Source organism: Drosophila sechellia, chromosome 2R (genome assembly GCF_004382195.2).
Source record: "Drosophila sechellia strain sech25 chromosome 2R, ASM438219v1, whole genome shotgun sequence".
Lineage (NCBI taxonomy): Eukaryota > Metazoa > Arthropoda > Insecta > Diptera > Drosophilidae > Drosophila > Drosophila sechellia.
In genome coordinates, this window is record NC_045950.1 from 6,286,199 (window position 1) to 6,299,051 (window position 12,853).

The 12,853-nt window shown below is 45.8% G+C and overlaps 4 protein-coding genes across 4 annotated transcripts; 2 read left to right on the forward strand and 2 right to left on the reverse strand.

Moving 5' to 3' along the window:
• Positions 1-6: 6 nt before the first annotated feature.
• Positions 7-466, forward strand: LOC6608452 (39S ribosomal protein L42, mitochondrial). The gene has a single exon (XM_002033150.2). The coding sequence runs from the start codon at positions 37-39 to the stop codon at positions 409-411; it is 375 nt and encodes a 124-aa protein (XP_002033186.1). The 5' UTR covers positions 7-36; the 3' UTR covers positions 412-466.
• LOC6608453 (cyclin-dependent kinase 10) lies at positions 433-1,922 on the reverse strand. Its single transcript, XM_002033151.2, has 5 exons — positions 1,729-1,922; positions 1,595-1,667; positions 1,161-1,538; positions 661-1,107; positions 433-595 (listed from the first exon to the last, which is right to left on the reverse strand). Exons 1-5 carry the CDS (start codon positions 1,855-1,857, stop codon positions 459-461), a joined length of 1,164 nt encoding a protein of 387 aa, XP_002033187.1. The 5' UTR covers positions 1,858-1,922; the 3' UTR covers positions 433-458.
• Positions 1,923-2,360: 438 nt separating this feature from the next.
• Positions 2,361-4,379, forward strand: LOC6608454. Its single transcript, XM_002033152.2, has 4 exons — positions 2,361-2,609; positions 3,145-3,292; positions 3,351-3,701; positions 3,762-4,379. The coding sequence occupies exons 1-4, from the start codon at positions 2,414-2,416 to the stop codon at positions 4,201-4,203; spliced, it is 1,137 nt and encodes a 378-aa protein (XP_002033188.1). The 5' UTR covers positions 2,361-2,413; the 3' UTR covers positions 4,204-4,379.
• On the reverse strand, positions 4,219-8,865 carry LOC6608455 (nodal modulator 3). The gene is made up of 6 exons (XM_002033153.2): positions 8,723-8,865; positions 8,056-8,602; positions 7,022-7,907; positions 6,433-6,611; positions 5,406-6,370; positions 4,219-5,345 (listed from the first exon to the last, which is right to left on the reverse strand). Exons 1-6 carry the CDS (start codon positions 8,863-8,865, stop codon positions 4,466-4,468), a joined length of 3,600 nt encoding a protein of 1,199 aa, XP_002033189.1. The 3' UTR covers positions 4,219-4,465.
• Positions 8,866-12,853: the final 3,988 nt, after the last annotated feature.

Below are 12,853 nucleotides of genomic sequence, written 5' to 3' on the forward strand. Positions count from 1 at the left end.
AGCTGTTAAGTTATCGGTTCACCTGTAATTGTGAAAATGTCAGCGGCACGTTTATACGGAGGATTTCGTTTATTTTCCTCGAGCGCCGTGCAGCGCAATGCCGTGGGTGGCAAGAGCCTGGTGGAGGCCGTGGCAGTGACCAAAAATGGACGCACCATTGTGGCTTGGCATCCGGACACACCAGTTCCCTACGAGAACACCCTGCCGCTGCCAAAGATCAGCGAGATTCAGAGCTCGGCGGTGGTTAAGGAATCGGCTCTGAAGACGGCGATGCGTGCCTTTAAGAGCAAACATCCAGAAGTGTCTCGCCAGGAGCTGATGCAGCTGACCCACACGACTAAGCACCGCTGGTTTCCACGCGCCCGCGACAGGAAGGCCAAGCAAACGCCGATGGACCGGCCGTACCTATAGTTTTCCACTCAGTGCATTGCATAATGTTCAAATAAATTCGTTCTTATTTAGTCCATGCGTTGACGCTTAATGAATACATTGAGCAAATCGGAGATGGGAATGTCGGCGGGAGGCTGGACAGCTGGAGGAGCTGCAGTATTGTTCCTGTGCTGAGGGAAAGTGGGCATCATGCCCGGGTCACAAGCTAAAAGTGGAAAATGGTTTAGTCCCTTGAAAACTTTCTTTGTCACAATAGAAATCCCAACTCACCCTGCGGCGGATCGACAAAGTACTTGCTTTTTAGGCACTCTTCGGCCGTGGCTCTCGTTTTTGGGTTGTAGATAAACAAAATGTTCAGGAGATTCCTGCCTGATTGGCCAATCATGTGAAACTTAGGCGTAAGGTTATTATAGGGCTGCTGACTTAAGGTAAAATTTTGTACAGCGGGCAGATCAGCAAAGCCAGGCCAAATGGACTCCGATGGAGCTCCCAAGAGATCGATGATCATGTCCAGCTGTGCAATCTCCGAATTGCCCGGCAGCAGAGGTTTTCCGAGCAGCAGCTCACCAAGAATGCAGCCAAACGCCCACATATCCACCGCCGTGGTGTGTGTTCGGCATCCCAAGAGAAGTTCCGGTGCCCTGTACCACAAAGTAACCATCTGGGGAGTCATTGGTTTCGGGGGGTTGCTAAACATGCGGGCCAGTCCAAAATCAGCTGGGGAATGGAAATTAGGCGATATCGGGATTAAATATGGTTTATCTTCTTACCAACTTTAATGCTGCCCTTGTCAGTCATTAGCAGATTGGATACCTTTAGATCCCTATGGATCATAAAGCGCGAATGGAGGTACTTCAAGGCTTTAAGCACCTGCAAGGTGATGCACTTAACCTCGGACTCGGTGAAGGGCTGCGACATATTGTCTAGCACGGAGGCTAGGTCCTGCTCGCAGAAATCCATTACCAGGAAGATGCTGTCCAGGCTTTTTCCCACCACAACCTCACGCAAGCGGACAATATTCTCATGATGGCACTGCTTAAGGATCATGATCTCGCGGAGTCCACTAATTGGCAGTCCATCCTTTTCCTGATCCATGCGGACCTTCTTTAAGGCCACAATCTCATTGCTACGGGTGTCACGTGCGCGATCTGCAGCGGATTTCAGGTTAACCGAATGCGTTAAATGCATATGCAACCAAACTTACAGACAATTCCATAGCTGCCCTCGCCCACGCGGTTCAGTTTCTCGAATTCGGAGACAGGACGACAGCGGCCAAACTGAGATATTCGCATAAATCAAATGTTCTGATGAAGATTAGCTAGAAGGAATCATATTTACCAGATTCTGCTCGGGAATCGGCATGGGTGTTCCGGTGTTTAGCGACATGAGGAAGCCCTTCCGGGTAATGGGCGCCTGGGGATCCGGCGCGGGATTGGTGTCCACATCGTTTGACTTTAAGCTGGACATCCTTCACGTAAGATGCATTTATTTACGAAACCAATAACGTCACAAATGTTTACAATATTTAATTAGAGATGGAAGTTCTAGTTCGATATATGCTCGACCTGTCCGATAGCCCCCGTTAGAACTTTTTTAACCGGTTCGATTTGGCGGGGTTTTACATAACTTTTGAAAACGGTTCTGGGAAAATCGCGAATTGTCGATTACCGTACATGTAGGCCCATATTTCGTAATAGATACTAATTGAACCAAAGACAAAAGTGGCTAGAAACGCGGGCACGATTTATGAAAGTGAAATTGCACTAGTTTAAAGAAATTTCAAATGCATGTCTTGGGCATTAAACTCGTCATCGCGGGCAATACGCATGTGTGAAAATCTGCGCGTAAAGCCACAACAACGACGCTTCAATTATCACTCTGAACTTGGAGCGGATCACCGATAGCCGGTGGTATATAAGCCGGCTACCCGGCTTCGAGCTGAATCATTCGGTTCTGCTGTGACAAACCAAAGCCACAGGGATACCAGCTTTTAATCTTTACACCGCTACAACGCTATACAATCATGCACAAGAACACCATTTGGTACGCAGCTGTGCTCCTTGTCGTTTACTTCACCCTGGTGTTTTGCGAGGAGACGAAGAACGAGGAGGCTCCGGCGCAATTGGATAACCAAGTGGAGGACACATGGGAAAATCTCGGCCGGGAGTTAATGGAGTTTGAGGGACGTACTCGCCGCCATCGCCACCACATGTTCTGGTGTAAGTATATCGGACATTAAAAAAATAAAACAAACAAATATAATTAATATCAAATTTTAGTTAGCTATCTTAAACTCCCAAAATGTGTAAACATCTTATCCCAATCTCTGCAATTCTTAGATTAACAGAAACTGCTTCATAAAATTTACCTAACAATAATCACCCACTTTTCAGTACATATATATTACCAATGTTATCAAAAAGCCTAATTTATATAACAATTAGCGAGCGAGTATTACAATTATTCTGATCGTTCGGAATCGACATCTCATGGGCGTTAACCATCCCACTTTCTTTCGAAAGTTTCCCCACAGTTCAAATCCCAAGCCAGACGCACCTCATCCAAACTGGACGATCACGAATTGCTCGCAATTAACACTTTTCACTTTCAATCTTGGGCATAGATATTGGTTAATAAATTGTCGTAAAACCTTCTTCAAGAGTAGAAGTAGAAGTCGAGCAGTGAAAGTTTTTCAAATCTGATGCAATGGAAAATTATTTAATCGTGTCGATATTATTGTTATTATCTTCACAGATCGTCACCTATGGCCCATTGCCATTGCTTACTGGATCAAGGTGAAAGTGGTGATCGTATCCTTCTTTGTGGGCAGTGCCATTTACTTGGGTCTGCGCTATTTCTGGCCCCATGCCAGGTGCAACCAGGAGATCATCCTGGATCATCCGTAAGTAGATCTCAAAACTTCGTCTCTTACCGGTTTACTAATAATTCAATTTTTTTAGTCCTTCGTCTTTCTCCCATCACGATCACATTCCCTACTCTCTGGACCACGATCACTCGGAGCACTATGATGCTCCTTCATCTTTTGACTCCGGCGCCAGTTTCGAGCCCTATTCCGGATACAGCAGCTATGCAGGATCGGACATTGTCTCTGATGTGCATGGCGACTACCATAGCGAATCTCCCTCTGGACCAAGTGGCCCATCTGGTCCCGTAGATAGGCGCCGTCGCGGACGCCGCAGCGCTGCAGATAACGCCCATTTGATCCAGGATGAGCAGGAGGAAGAGCACGTGGAGATTGTGGATGAGGAAATTTCAGAGAGTGTGGCTCGCCAAATGCCCGCCGAAGAGCAGTAAGTACAGAACGTTTGTTATTCACTAGATAAGATAACATTTTGCAAATTCATCTTTAGGATTGCCGATTTTATGTTCGCCTTTTTGGGCCTGGACTCGAAGGCGTGCCGACGCCGATTCGTCTGTGAAATGGAGTTCAGATCCAAGTTGAATCCCTTGACCAGCATGGCCTTCCGCATTGTGGGTCGCGGATTCTTTGAGAAGTACACCAATGCCAGGAATCCTATGGCCAGGGCCACCAGCTTTGGCGAGTGTGCTGCCGTCAATCCCGAGTGCATTTTCGTGGAGAACGATAACGCCGAGGAAAATCCGGAGTCGGAGGCACACCAGGAGGCTGAACAGCAACAGGAAGCTGAACAGCAACAGGAGGAGCAGGCAGCCACCGAGGAATCTGCCGCTGAGGATGCCCAGAATGAGATCAACCTCCAAGCCGAAAGGCGACGAGCCAAGCACAAGAATCGCAAGCTCAGCTCCATTGCCGAGCACATCCTGATGCAGTAGAACAACCTTGTCTAATTAATCTATTTAATTGTATTTATTTATTTTAGCTATAAGAGTGGATAACGAACACAAATAAACTTGCCTCAATCTATGTATGGAAAGTGAAAAATTACAACGTTTTCTTAAATGCAATTCATATTAAAAAGTTTAAGTTACAATAGGGTTAAACAAAATCTCACAGAAACAAAAACCAGATGAATACCTACCGCGAATACCTCGAAATGTGACTAAATTGAACAACTAATGCAACTATCAGTCGGAACTAAATCTTCTTGGTCTTTTTCTTCTTGATGGCATTTATCTGGTCAGCCATCTGTTCAATCTCGCGCTGGTTGATTGGCTCGTTCTTGCGCACCTGCGTCTTGCTTTTCTGTCGCTGGGCGAGATCGGCGGCGACATCGTTAAGCTTGCCCCACACGAAGCTGAGGAAACTGGTGGCCAGATCCTGCTTAAAGAAGGCAATGGCCACCAAGGCGATGAGCACCAGAGCCGAAATTGAATTCTGGTTGAGATCAGCTTCGGCGACGCGCACCTCCGGCTTGAACTCCAGCTCAACGAACACGGAACCCCTGTCAGCCACAAACGTAGTCGATGGCAGCTTGTAGGTATATGTTTTATCGGAGAGGGTGGACAGCAGTTCTACCACGTAGCTCTTGCCGTCCAAAGGAATGCGAGGGAAGAAGACGGTGATGCCTGGGTTCAGTCTTGCTTTAGGATTCACCGGGGTGCCCACACGCTGCGAGAATACAGGAGAATCCGAGTTTCCTTTGCGGTACATCACAATGCGCAGCGTCTTGTAGTGTTCATTGAGTGTGGCCGTCACCCTGGCAGTGATGTCCACGATCTTCAAGGGACTAATAGCCACCAGGTTTATGTCACGCACATCCTCGCTGGCCACCTTAACCGTGTGCTGGGCAGGAATACATCGCTCCACGATTTCCTTGTCGGGGACGACGCGCACGGAGTAGCTACAGCCAGGTTGCAGACCTCGGATGCGATACTGTCCATTCGCCTCGCTGGTGGCCTCCTCAGGCTGCTGGGGACAAAAGTTATCGGCTGCGGCCTGAACATTAACGCCGGCGAAGGGATCACCGTTTAGGGAGCTCACTGTGCCAAAGATTGAGTAAGCGAATCGCTTGCCACTTTAAAAATAGGGAAATGCTTTATATGTATGTTGAGGAATGATCAGAAATTGTACTTACACAAGGGTAACAGACACAGTCTCGCCATCCTTAATGTCAATCATTTTTGAGTTGGGCTCGAATTTGTACTCCTTCATCATGGGACGCAGGTAGTACTGCGATGGCGAAAGGGAGTGGAAGTTAATAGCTCCATTATCGCCGGTGACGAGGTTCTTGCGATAGCTCTCCCCACCGCTTAGCGAAAGTAGGACTCCGCCCAATGTCTGACCAGCCTCATCCTTGACAACCACGGAAATCTCGCAGAGTTTGTGAGCACTAAACGAAGCTGTCTGGCGGTTGTAGTCGCTGAAAACGTACGACTCCTTTTCGGCCTTAAGGTCAAAAGCAAGAGACTCTTCAATTGGGCCAAACTTAAATTCTCCGGTGACAGAGGTGAGTACTTCCAGGCTCTGCAACTCAGGCTGATCAGGGAAAGACAGTGTGATCTTTGCATCCTTAATGGCAGGAACAACCTTTCCGCGTAGAATCAAACCTCTGGTAGCCACAAAGTTGAAGGCAATATCTACACAATCGCTGCTGCCAACAATTTCGTGTTGCTGGGGCGCAAACAGTAGGACATCGCTCACTGGTGTAATACGAAGGACCTGTTCCGGTTTGAGATACGTGTCGTAGCGGTAGGCGAACTTGCCATCTACTTTGTGGGACTCAGCAACGGGTGCGATCACCTCCTGACCCAGCGATTCAGATTCGAGCAAAAGCTTAATGGAATCAGCAGTGGGTTCGGTGGACAGAACTCGAACGCCAGTCTTGTGGGCCACTGCATTAATGATTAGTGTTTGCAACTGATCTGGTTCTGGAGTAATGAACTTGCTGGGTAGCGACTCATCATATGTGTGGCAGCCCTCTAGCTTGAAATCGTAGCTACCATACTTGTTCACGCAAAATGTATTCACTCCTGACGCAATCTTCAGCGATTCAGCAGGTGCCTTTGGCTCAGAAGGTCCAGTGACGTGGGTGTATTTCATCTTAAAAGGAAAATGTACATCATTCAATATACATATTAAGTCGTTTAAACAGTCAGACTTACCAGTGCCCGATGGCTAGAGATAATGGACACCTCGTAGCCCTTGTGTACAAATGGGGGCGCATCCTCTTCAGCAGAAGCAACGTTCAGGAACACACGGGTCGATTCGTAGCAGAGATTTCCCTGGGGAATTGTAAGTTCATAGGGGCCGGGAAGCATATCCTTAAAAACGTATTTGCCACCTACGATACAAAAGCATAAGAATGATGATAGGTAATTTTAGATGATAAATGGTTACTCGGAAGACCATCCTAATTAAAACAGAACCATTACGCCAAAGATACACTATCTATCTACTGTTGTAATCTTATTGCTTATCAGCGACCACTGGTAACGAAATCCGTGTCAACTAATATTGTTACCTAGTGAACTTCTTGGTACTTTTTTAATTTAAATATATGTAAAAATGGTTTTGAAACTAGAATTATTAGCACATATCCATTTCTGCTGAATAATTTTTAAACCTTCTAAAATAGCTTTTTTCAAAACTGCAGATTATTTCTTTTGAGCAGGATAATCAAATTGAAACCTAAATTTTCTATGGCTACATTTTTCAGTATTCATACGCTTAAACTTAATAATAATTACTTACGATGTGCCCTGGCCTTCCACTTGTTCTCCGTCGGTTGACCGGTGGCATCTAAAGCCTGCAGGGTGACCTCAGCGGAAGTGCAGGTGGCGGTAGCATCAGGCAGACACTGCAGTTCGCCGCGAATCTTTGCGCGCAGCTGGGAGAAGGTTATGCCATTGACGGGTGCATCGCGAACCTCCGTCTGCTGCTGAACAGGGAAGAACTGCACTCCAGCGGCCTTGTCAGCATCCGTGGTCAGGACTTCAATGGTATATTTGCCAACAGGAAGAAAGGCGCACCAGTTTCCGGTCTCCGCGTTTGTGGAAGCCGACGAGTGGAAAGTGGAGCCGATCTTGGTAAGTCCCACATTGTGCGATTTCGGAGACACTACTTTTCCGCACACCTCATAAGCAGATGGCACAATTGTGGGCAGGGAAGCTGTGTTGATCTGAGCCTTGACTTGCAGGGGAGAAAACTGAAGCTGGGAGGACTCCACTTCGATGTTGACCGTGCCTGCCTTTAAGTTTTCCAACGTATATGAGCCCTGGGCATCAGTCTCGGCAACCTTCTTTCCATTTACTTTAACAACAGCTGACTTTAGCGGTTCCCCTCCGTCGGAGGTCAGGACTCGACCAGAAACGGTGAAGCCTGTGATCTTGAATTCGTCCTTGACTTGCAGCGTATCCTTGCCCACTTCTAGTTCCAACAGCTCGGGACTCAAGTGCAGCTTCAACTTGGAATCTAGGTTGATAGCTTGCAACAGGTACTTTCCAGATGGCACATTCTTGAAAATATACTCTCCCGATTTGTCCAACTGGGAGAAGCAAGAGGATGCGGATTCGTAGGCGCTATTAACACTATTAGCCGGCGCTGGGGAGGATGTCTCACATTTTGGCACTAAAGATTGCTAAAAAGAGAATAAGGATAAACGTTAATAATTGGTTAAGATAAAAATTTAATTTATGTAAAGTGTATACAACAGCTTAAAATAAATGAAACAATTTTTGTGTACTACTATCTTTTCAGAATATGTGTTAGCAAAGGACTATACTTACTCCTTTCTTCTTGTAAAGAGCCACACCCAGATTTCCAGGAAGCGGCGAGCTGGAATCAAAGCGACCAACCACATCGAATCCAGAGACTACCAAAGAGTTCGCCGGCAGCTCGGTGTTACCGCTAACCACGACCACCTTGTGCTCCGCCTTGGAGAAGTGCCACTTTGCATGCAATGCCTTGACCACGTAGTTACCGGGAATAATGGGCGTAAAGGAGAACACTCCGTTCGCATCGCTCTTTGTGCGCCGGACTTCGCCCTGTTCAGATCGCAGTTCCACATCTACGCCACGGGCACCGCCGCCGGCGGCGAGGGCCACCTGTCCGGTGATGCCAAAGCCCTTGAACACAAAGTTCACATCGCGACCCTGGCTGCAAACGTCGGTCTTGCCATCGAAGTTCAATTCCACCTGTTCCGGCTCGAAGCTCCAGCCCGGTGGCGGAGAAATGCTGAGCAGGTAGTCGCCCTTGTCGTAAATCGGCAGGAAGTAATATCCGTTAGAGGGTGAGCAGTCCGTCTTGTCCTTCAGGGATCCCTGCTTGGTCAGCCTTCAGAGCGAGATGAAATTAGGTTAATCACATACGGGCCAGTTAATTTATTATTCAATTAGCGGCCACCATGCGCCACAATTCTTATCAGGTCATCCCAGAAAGGTAACTGCTACTTACAGTTTGATCTCCACCCGGGAAAAGTCGATCTCGGCGTGGCTCTTGATGAAGCCACCGCAGCCGACGACCTCCACCTCTCCGGCGTTGGCATTTTGGAAAAGTTTAATTAATAAAATTACGAAAACGCCGGAAAAAAACCTCATTTTGACTACGTGCCCAGAGTGACCAGGGCTGCACCTTACGAATCCGGGCGACAGTGTGGCCGTTCGTTAAAGTACACACTCATTTTGCGATAGTTACCAAAATAAACATTTCAGTATTTAAGTATTGCATCCGTTAAAATAACGGTTTCAAAAGCCTTTGTATCATCGGTTTTAATAAATTTAAATGCACGTTACTTTTGATACATAACACATGGCTTGCGATTTAATTTAAAATCTACATTACAATTATTACAATTCAATTTAAACATATGTATTATAAATATTGTAGAACAGTTTGCTTTATTTTTGTTTTTTTTTCGGTTTACTTTACAGTTTACACATATATTTTGGTCAAGCAACAACACCCATTTTACATTTTTGATGATCAAATAAAAATAATTTGAATGTTACCTCTTCACTTCATATTTCATTTTATTATATCAGTTGATTTTATCTTTTACCCAATCTTAACTTAGTTATCGTTAAGGATGGGCAATAAAAGAAGTGCGATTGTGCGATAAAGTGGATAGAATTATTATTAAGCGCTCGCCATTTGGCATCAACATTGAATGAACACACTTTGCTGAAACAGATAATGGCTTGTCGTATATTAATAATCGGAACCAATTTCCATCACCCCAATGCAAGATAAACACTCATACCCGAATATACATACGTATATATCTATGTTTGTACATGGATGAGTGTGCGAATCAATCCGAAGTAAACCGATCTGAGGCCTCAGGCCCCGAGATATTGCTGCAAAGAAATTCATTTCAAGCGTCGTTGGTGCTATTGCGGCGCATGTCTAATAAATATCATCGCCGATCGCGCGATAAACGACTTGCACATAAGGAATCCACAGTTCGGAATATGGTATATGGGTCCGAACTCCCCAGTCTTTGATCCGATCCAAGCAAAGCCCAAGAGAAGCGCTACTTACTCATTGGGGGGAGAATATGGGTAATGGCATGACTGTGTGTGTCTGTACTGTAGCCATGTCAATTGTCCGGCATTGACTTTGAAAAATCGCCTCGAGATCGTCTTGCTTCTTGGCCGTGCGCCATTAAGTGAGGCTGAGGGTTAACCTTCTGTGCAAGCACGTGATATATCTAGATCTTACAATATCATGTATGTAAGTTAACAACTAAGTTGCCACATATAAACAATGCTGACGCGCCCCAACGGAGTTCAGCGCTCTGCGCTGCGAACGGTCAGCAACAGCAATTGGACACCCCTTATCCGGGGTACCAAGCTGTGTTGCATAAATGCTGAGTCGGCTTGCCGACCATGGGTTTATGGCGTGATGCATTGAAGCTAGGGTAGATCCACATTTTTCATATTCTTTTGTATTCAGTTCTAAGCTTGCACTTTAAGAATAAAGACCAGCTACTCCGGCACTTGGCCGTAAAACACCACTTGTTTTAATTAAACATTCTCGTTGAGCCAGAAGAACAACATCGAAAGATGCAACCCAGCTAGACAAAACCGTGTTTTTGAGGTAGGAGACGAGGTTTTTGTCAAAAACAATAAAAGGCTTGGAAACAAACTGACACCATTGTGCACAGAACAAACAGTGCAGGCAGACCTAGGAACGTCTGTTCTTATTAAGGGGAGGGTGGTCCATAAGGACAACCTAAAATAGGTCCCCCCATTTTTAGTTAGCTTTAAGATATTCCTTATGTTTTTTTTATTCGTCTTTAAATAGTAACTAAACTTAGAGGGCGAGGAGGCAAATTTATATAAATTTCCAGTAGTAGGCCTGATTTAAGCTAATATGCCGTGGTCTTATTCTACGTTTGGTTTGCAGGTTCGCCCTCATAACACTCATCACCCTGGCAGTGGCAAGTGCTCGGATTACCGACTTTTCCCACGCCAACTACATTCCCGTCGTAGACGGAGATGTACTGGTGTTTGAGCATCGTAATTGACTGAGACATTCGAGCAACCTGTCTGATTATATTTACATGGTAGATGAAACAAAGAAATTGTCCGCTTCCTTTCCACAGTCGCATATGCGAAAGTTGTTAGACGTCGATACAGATCACCTTATAAACTTGTTGTCCGTTCTAAAAATACATCACCGTATCGCTAGAAGCCTAGACTTCTTAGGTACGGCTCTTAAGGTAGTTGCGGGAACTCCCGACGCCTCAGATTTTCTAAAGATCAAAATGACCGAAGCTCAGCTAGTGGATTCCAACTCCAGACAAATTAATATAAATTCCGAAACCCAAATACAAATAAACAAACTGACCGACACCGTGAACAAAATTATTAAAGCCCGAAACAACGACTTGGTCGACACCCCGCATCTGTACGAGGCACTACTAGCGAGAAATAGAATGCTGACAACAGAGATCCAAAATTTAATTCTCACAATAACTTTGGCAAAAGCTAACATAGTAAATCCCACAATCCTTAATCATGCCGATTTAAGCTCATTAATTGAACAAGACACTCCAATAGTTAGCTTATTAGAAGCCTCTAAGATTAGGGTTCTTCAGTCCGATAGCATTATTCACATACTAATAGCCTATCCTAGGGTGAAGGTCAGATGTAAGAAGGTTCTCGTATACCCAGTATCACATTACCAGACAATCCTGCGACTCGATGAAGACATCCTAGCAGAGTGCGAGGAAGACACCTTTTCGGTCACCGAATGCATGGAGACCACGCACAGCACCTTCTGCGAGCGGTCTCGACGCGAAACCTGCGCCCGCTCACTCCATGCGGGAAATACAGCCCAATGCCACACGCAATCCAGCCACCTTAGGGCAGTAATGCCTATAGATGACGGCATAGTCATCATCAACGAGGCAACAGCCCGCATCAGCACGGACGGCGGCCCAGAGGTACTCGTCAAAGGAACACATCTTGTTACATTCGAACGATCAGCTATCATCAACGGATCGGAGTTCGTAAACTTCCGGAAAACAATAGACAAGCAGCCTGGCGTAGCAAGATCGCCACTACTGAACATCGTCGGCCATGACCCGGCACTGAGCATGCCTCTGCTACACCGCATGAACAACGACAACCTGCGCTTTATCCAAGGGTTCAAAGACGAGGTTGATGCCGCGGGTTCCCCCAAACTTTGGTTCGTGGCTGGAGTAGTCCTTAACGTTGGTCTGATTGGTTCGCTCATCCTTTTTCTGGCACTAAGGAGAAGGCGAGCTTCCGCTGAGATACAACATACCATCGATAAACTTAATATAACCGAGGACGGTCAAAATCTTAGGGGGGGGGTAGTTAACAACTAAGTTGCCACATATAAACAATGCTGACGCGCCCCAACGGAGTTCAGCGCTCTGCGCTGCGAACGGTCAGCAACAGCAATTGGACACCCCTTATCCGGGGTACCAAGCTGTGTTGCATAAATGCTGAGTCGGCTTGCCGACCATGGGTTTATGGCGTGATGCATTGAAGCTAGGGTAGATCCACATTTTTCATATTCTTTTGTATTCAGTTCTAAGCTTGCACTTTAAGAATAAAGACCAGCTACTCCGGCACTTGGCCGTAAAACACCACTTGTTTTAATTAAACATTCTCGTTGAGCCAAAAGGCCATCGAAAGACCACGGGGGCAAAGTCACGCCCTCCATCCTAATCTTCCTAAGACGTCTTCGCCCAGCCAAAGGAGACGACACGCATAACACCTATACAACGGAGTCACCTATAAGAGAGGACCACCGGACGATAGGATTTATTAATTTGTATGTTCATCGACATACCAGCTCAATGCTGATACACATGTTTGCACAGATCATCACAGATCACTGCATAAAAACAAAAGGTCTCAGAGCTTAGATTGAAACAATTTATGCGATATGTTCTATAATTAAGCGTTCCAGAAATGATTAGGTATAAAAAAAAAGGTGTAATACATAAAAGTAAGAACTATAATAGTAGCTAATCAAAAATCATTGTATGTACGTACATACTATATATAAACTAGGAAATCATTGATTTACCATTTCCGAATACTGGAA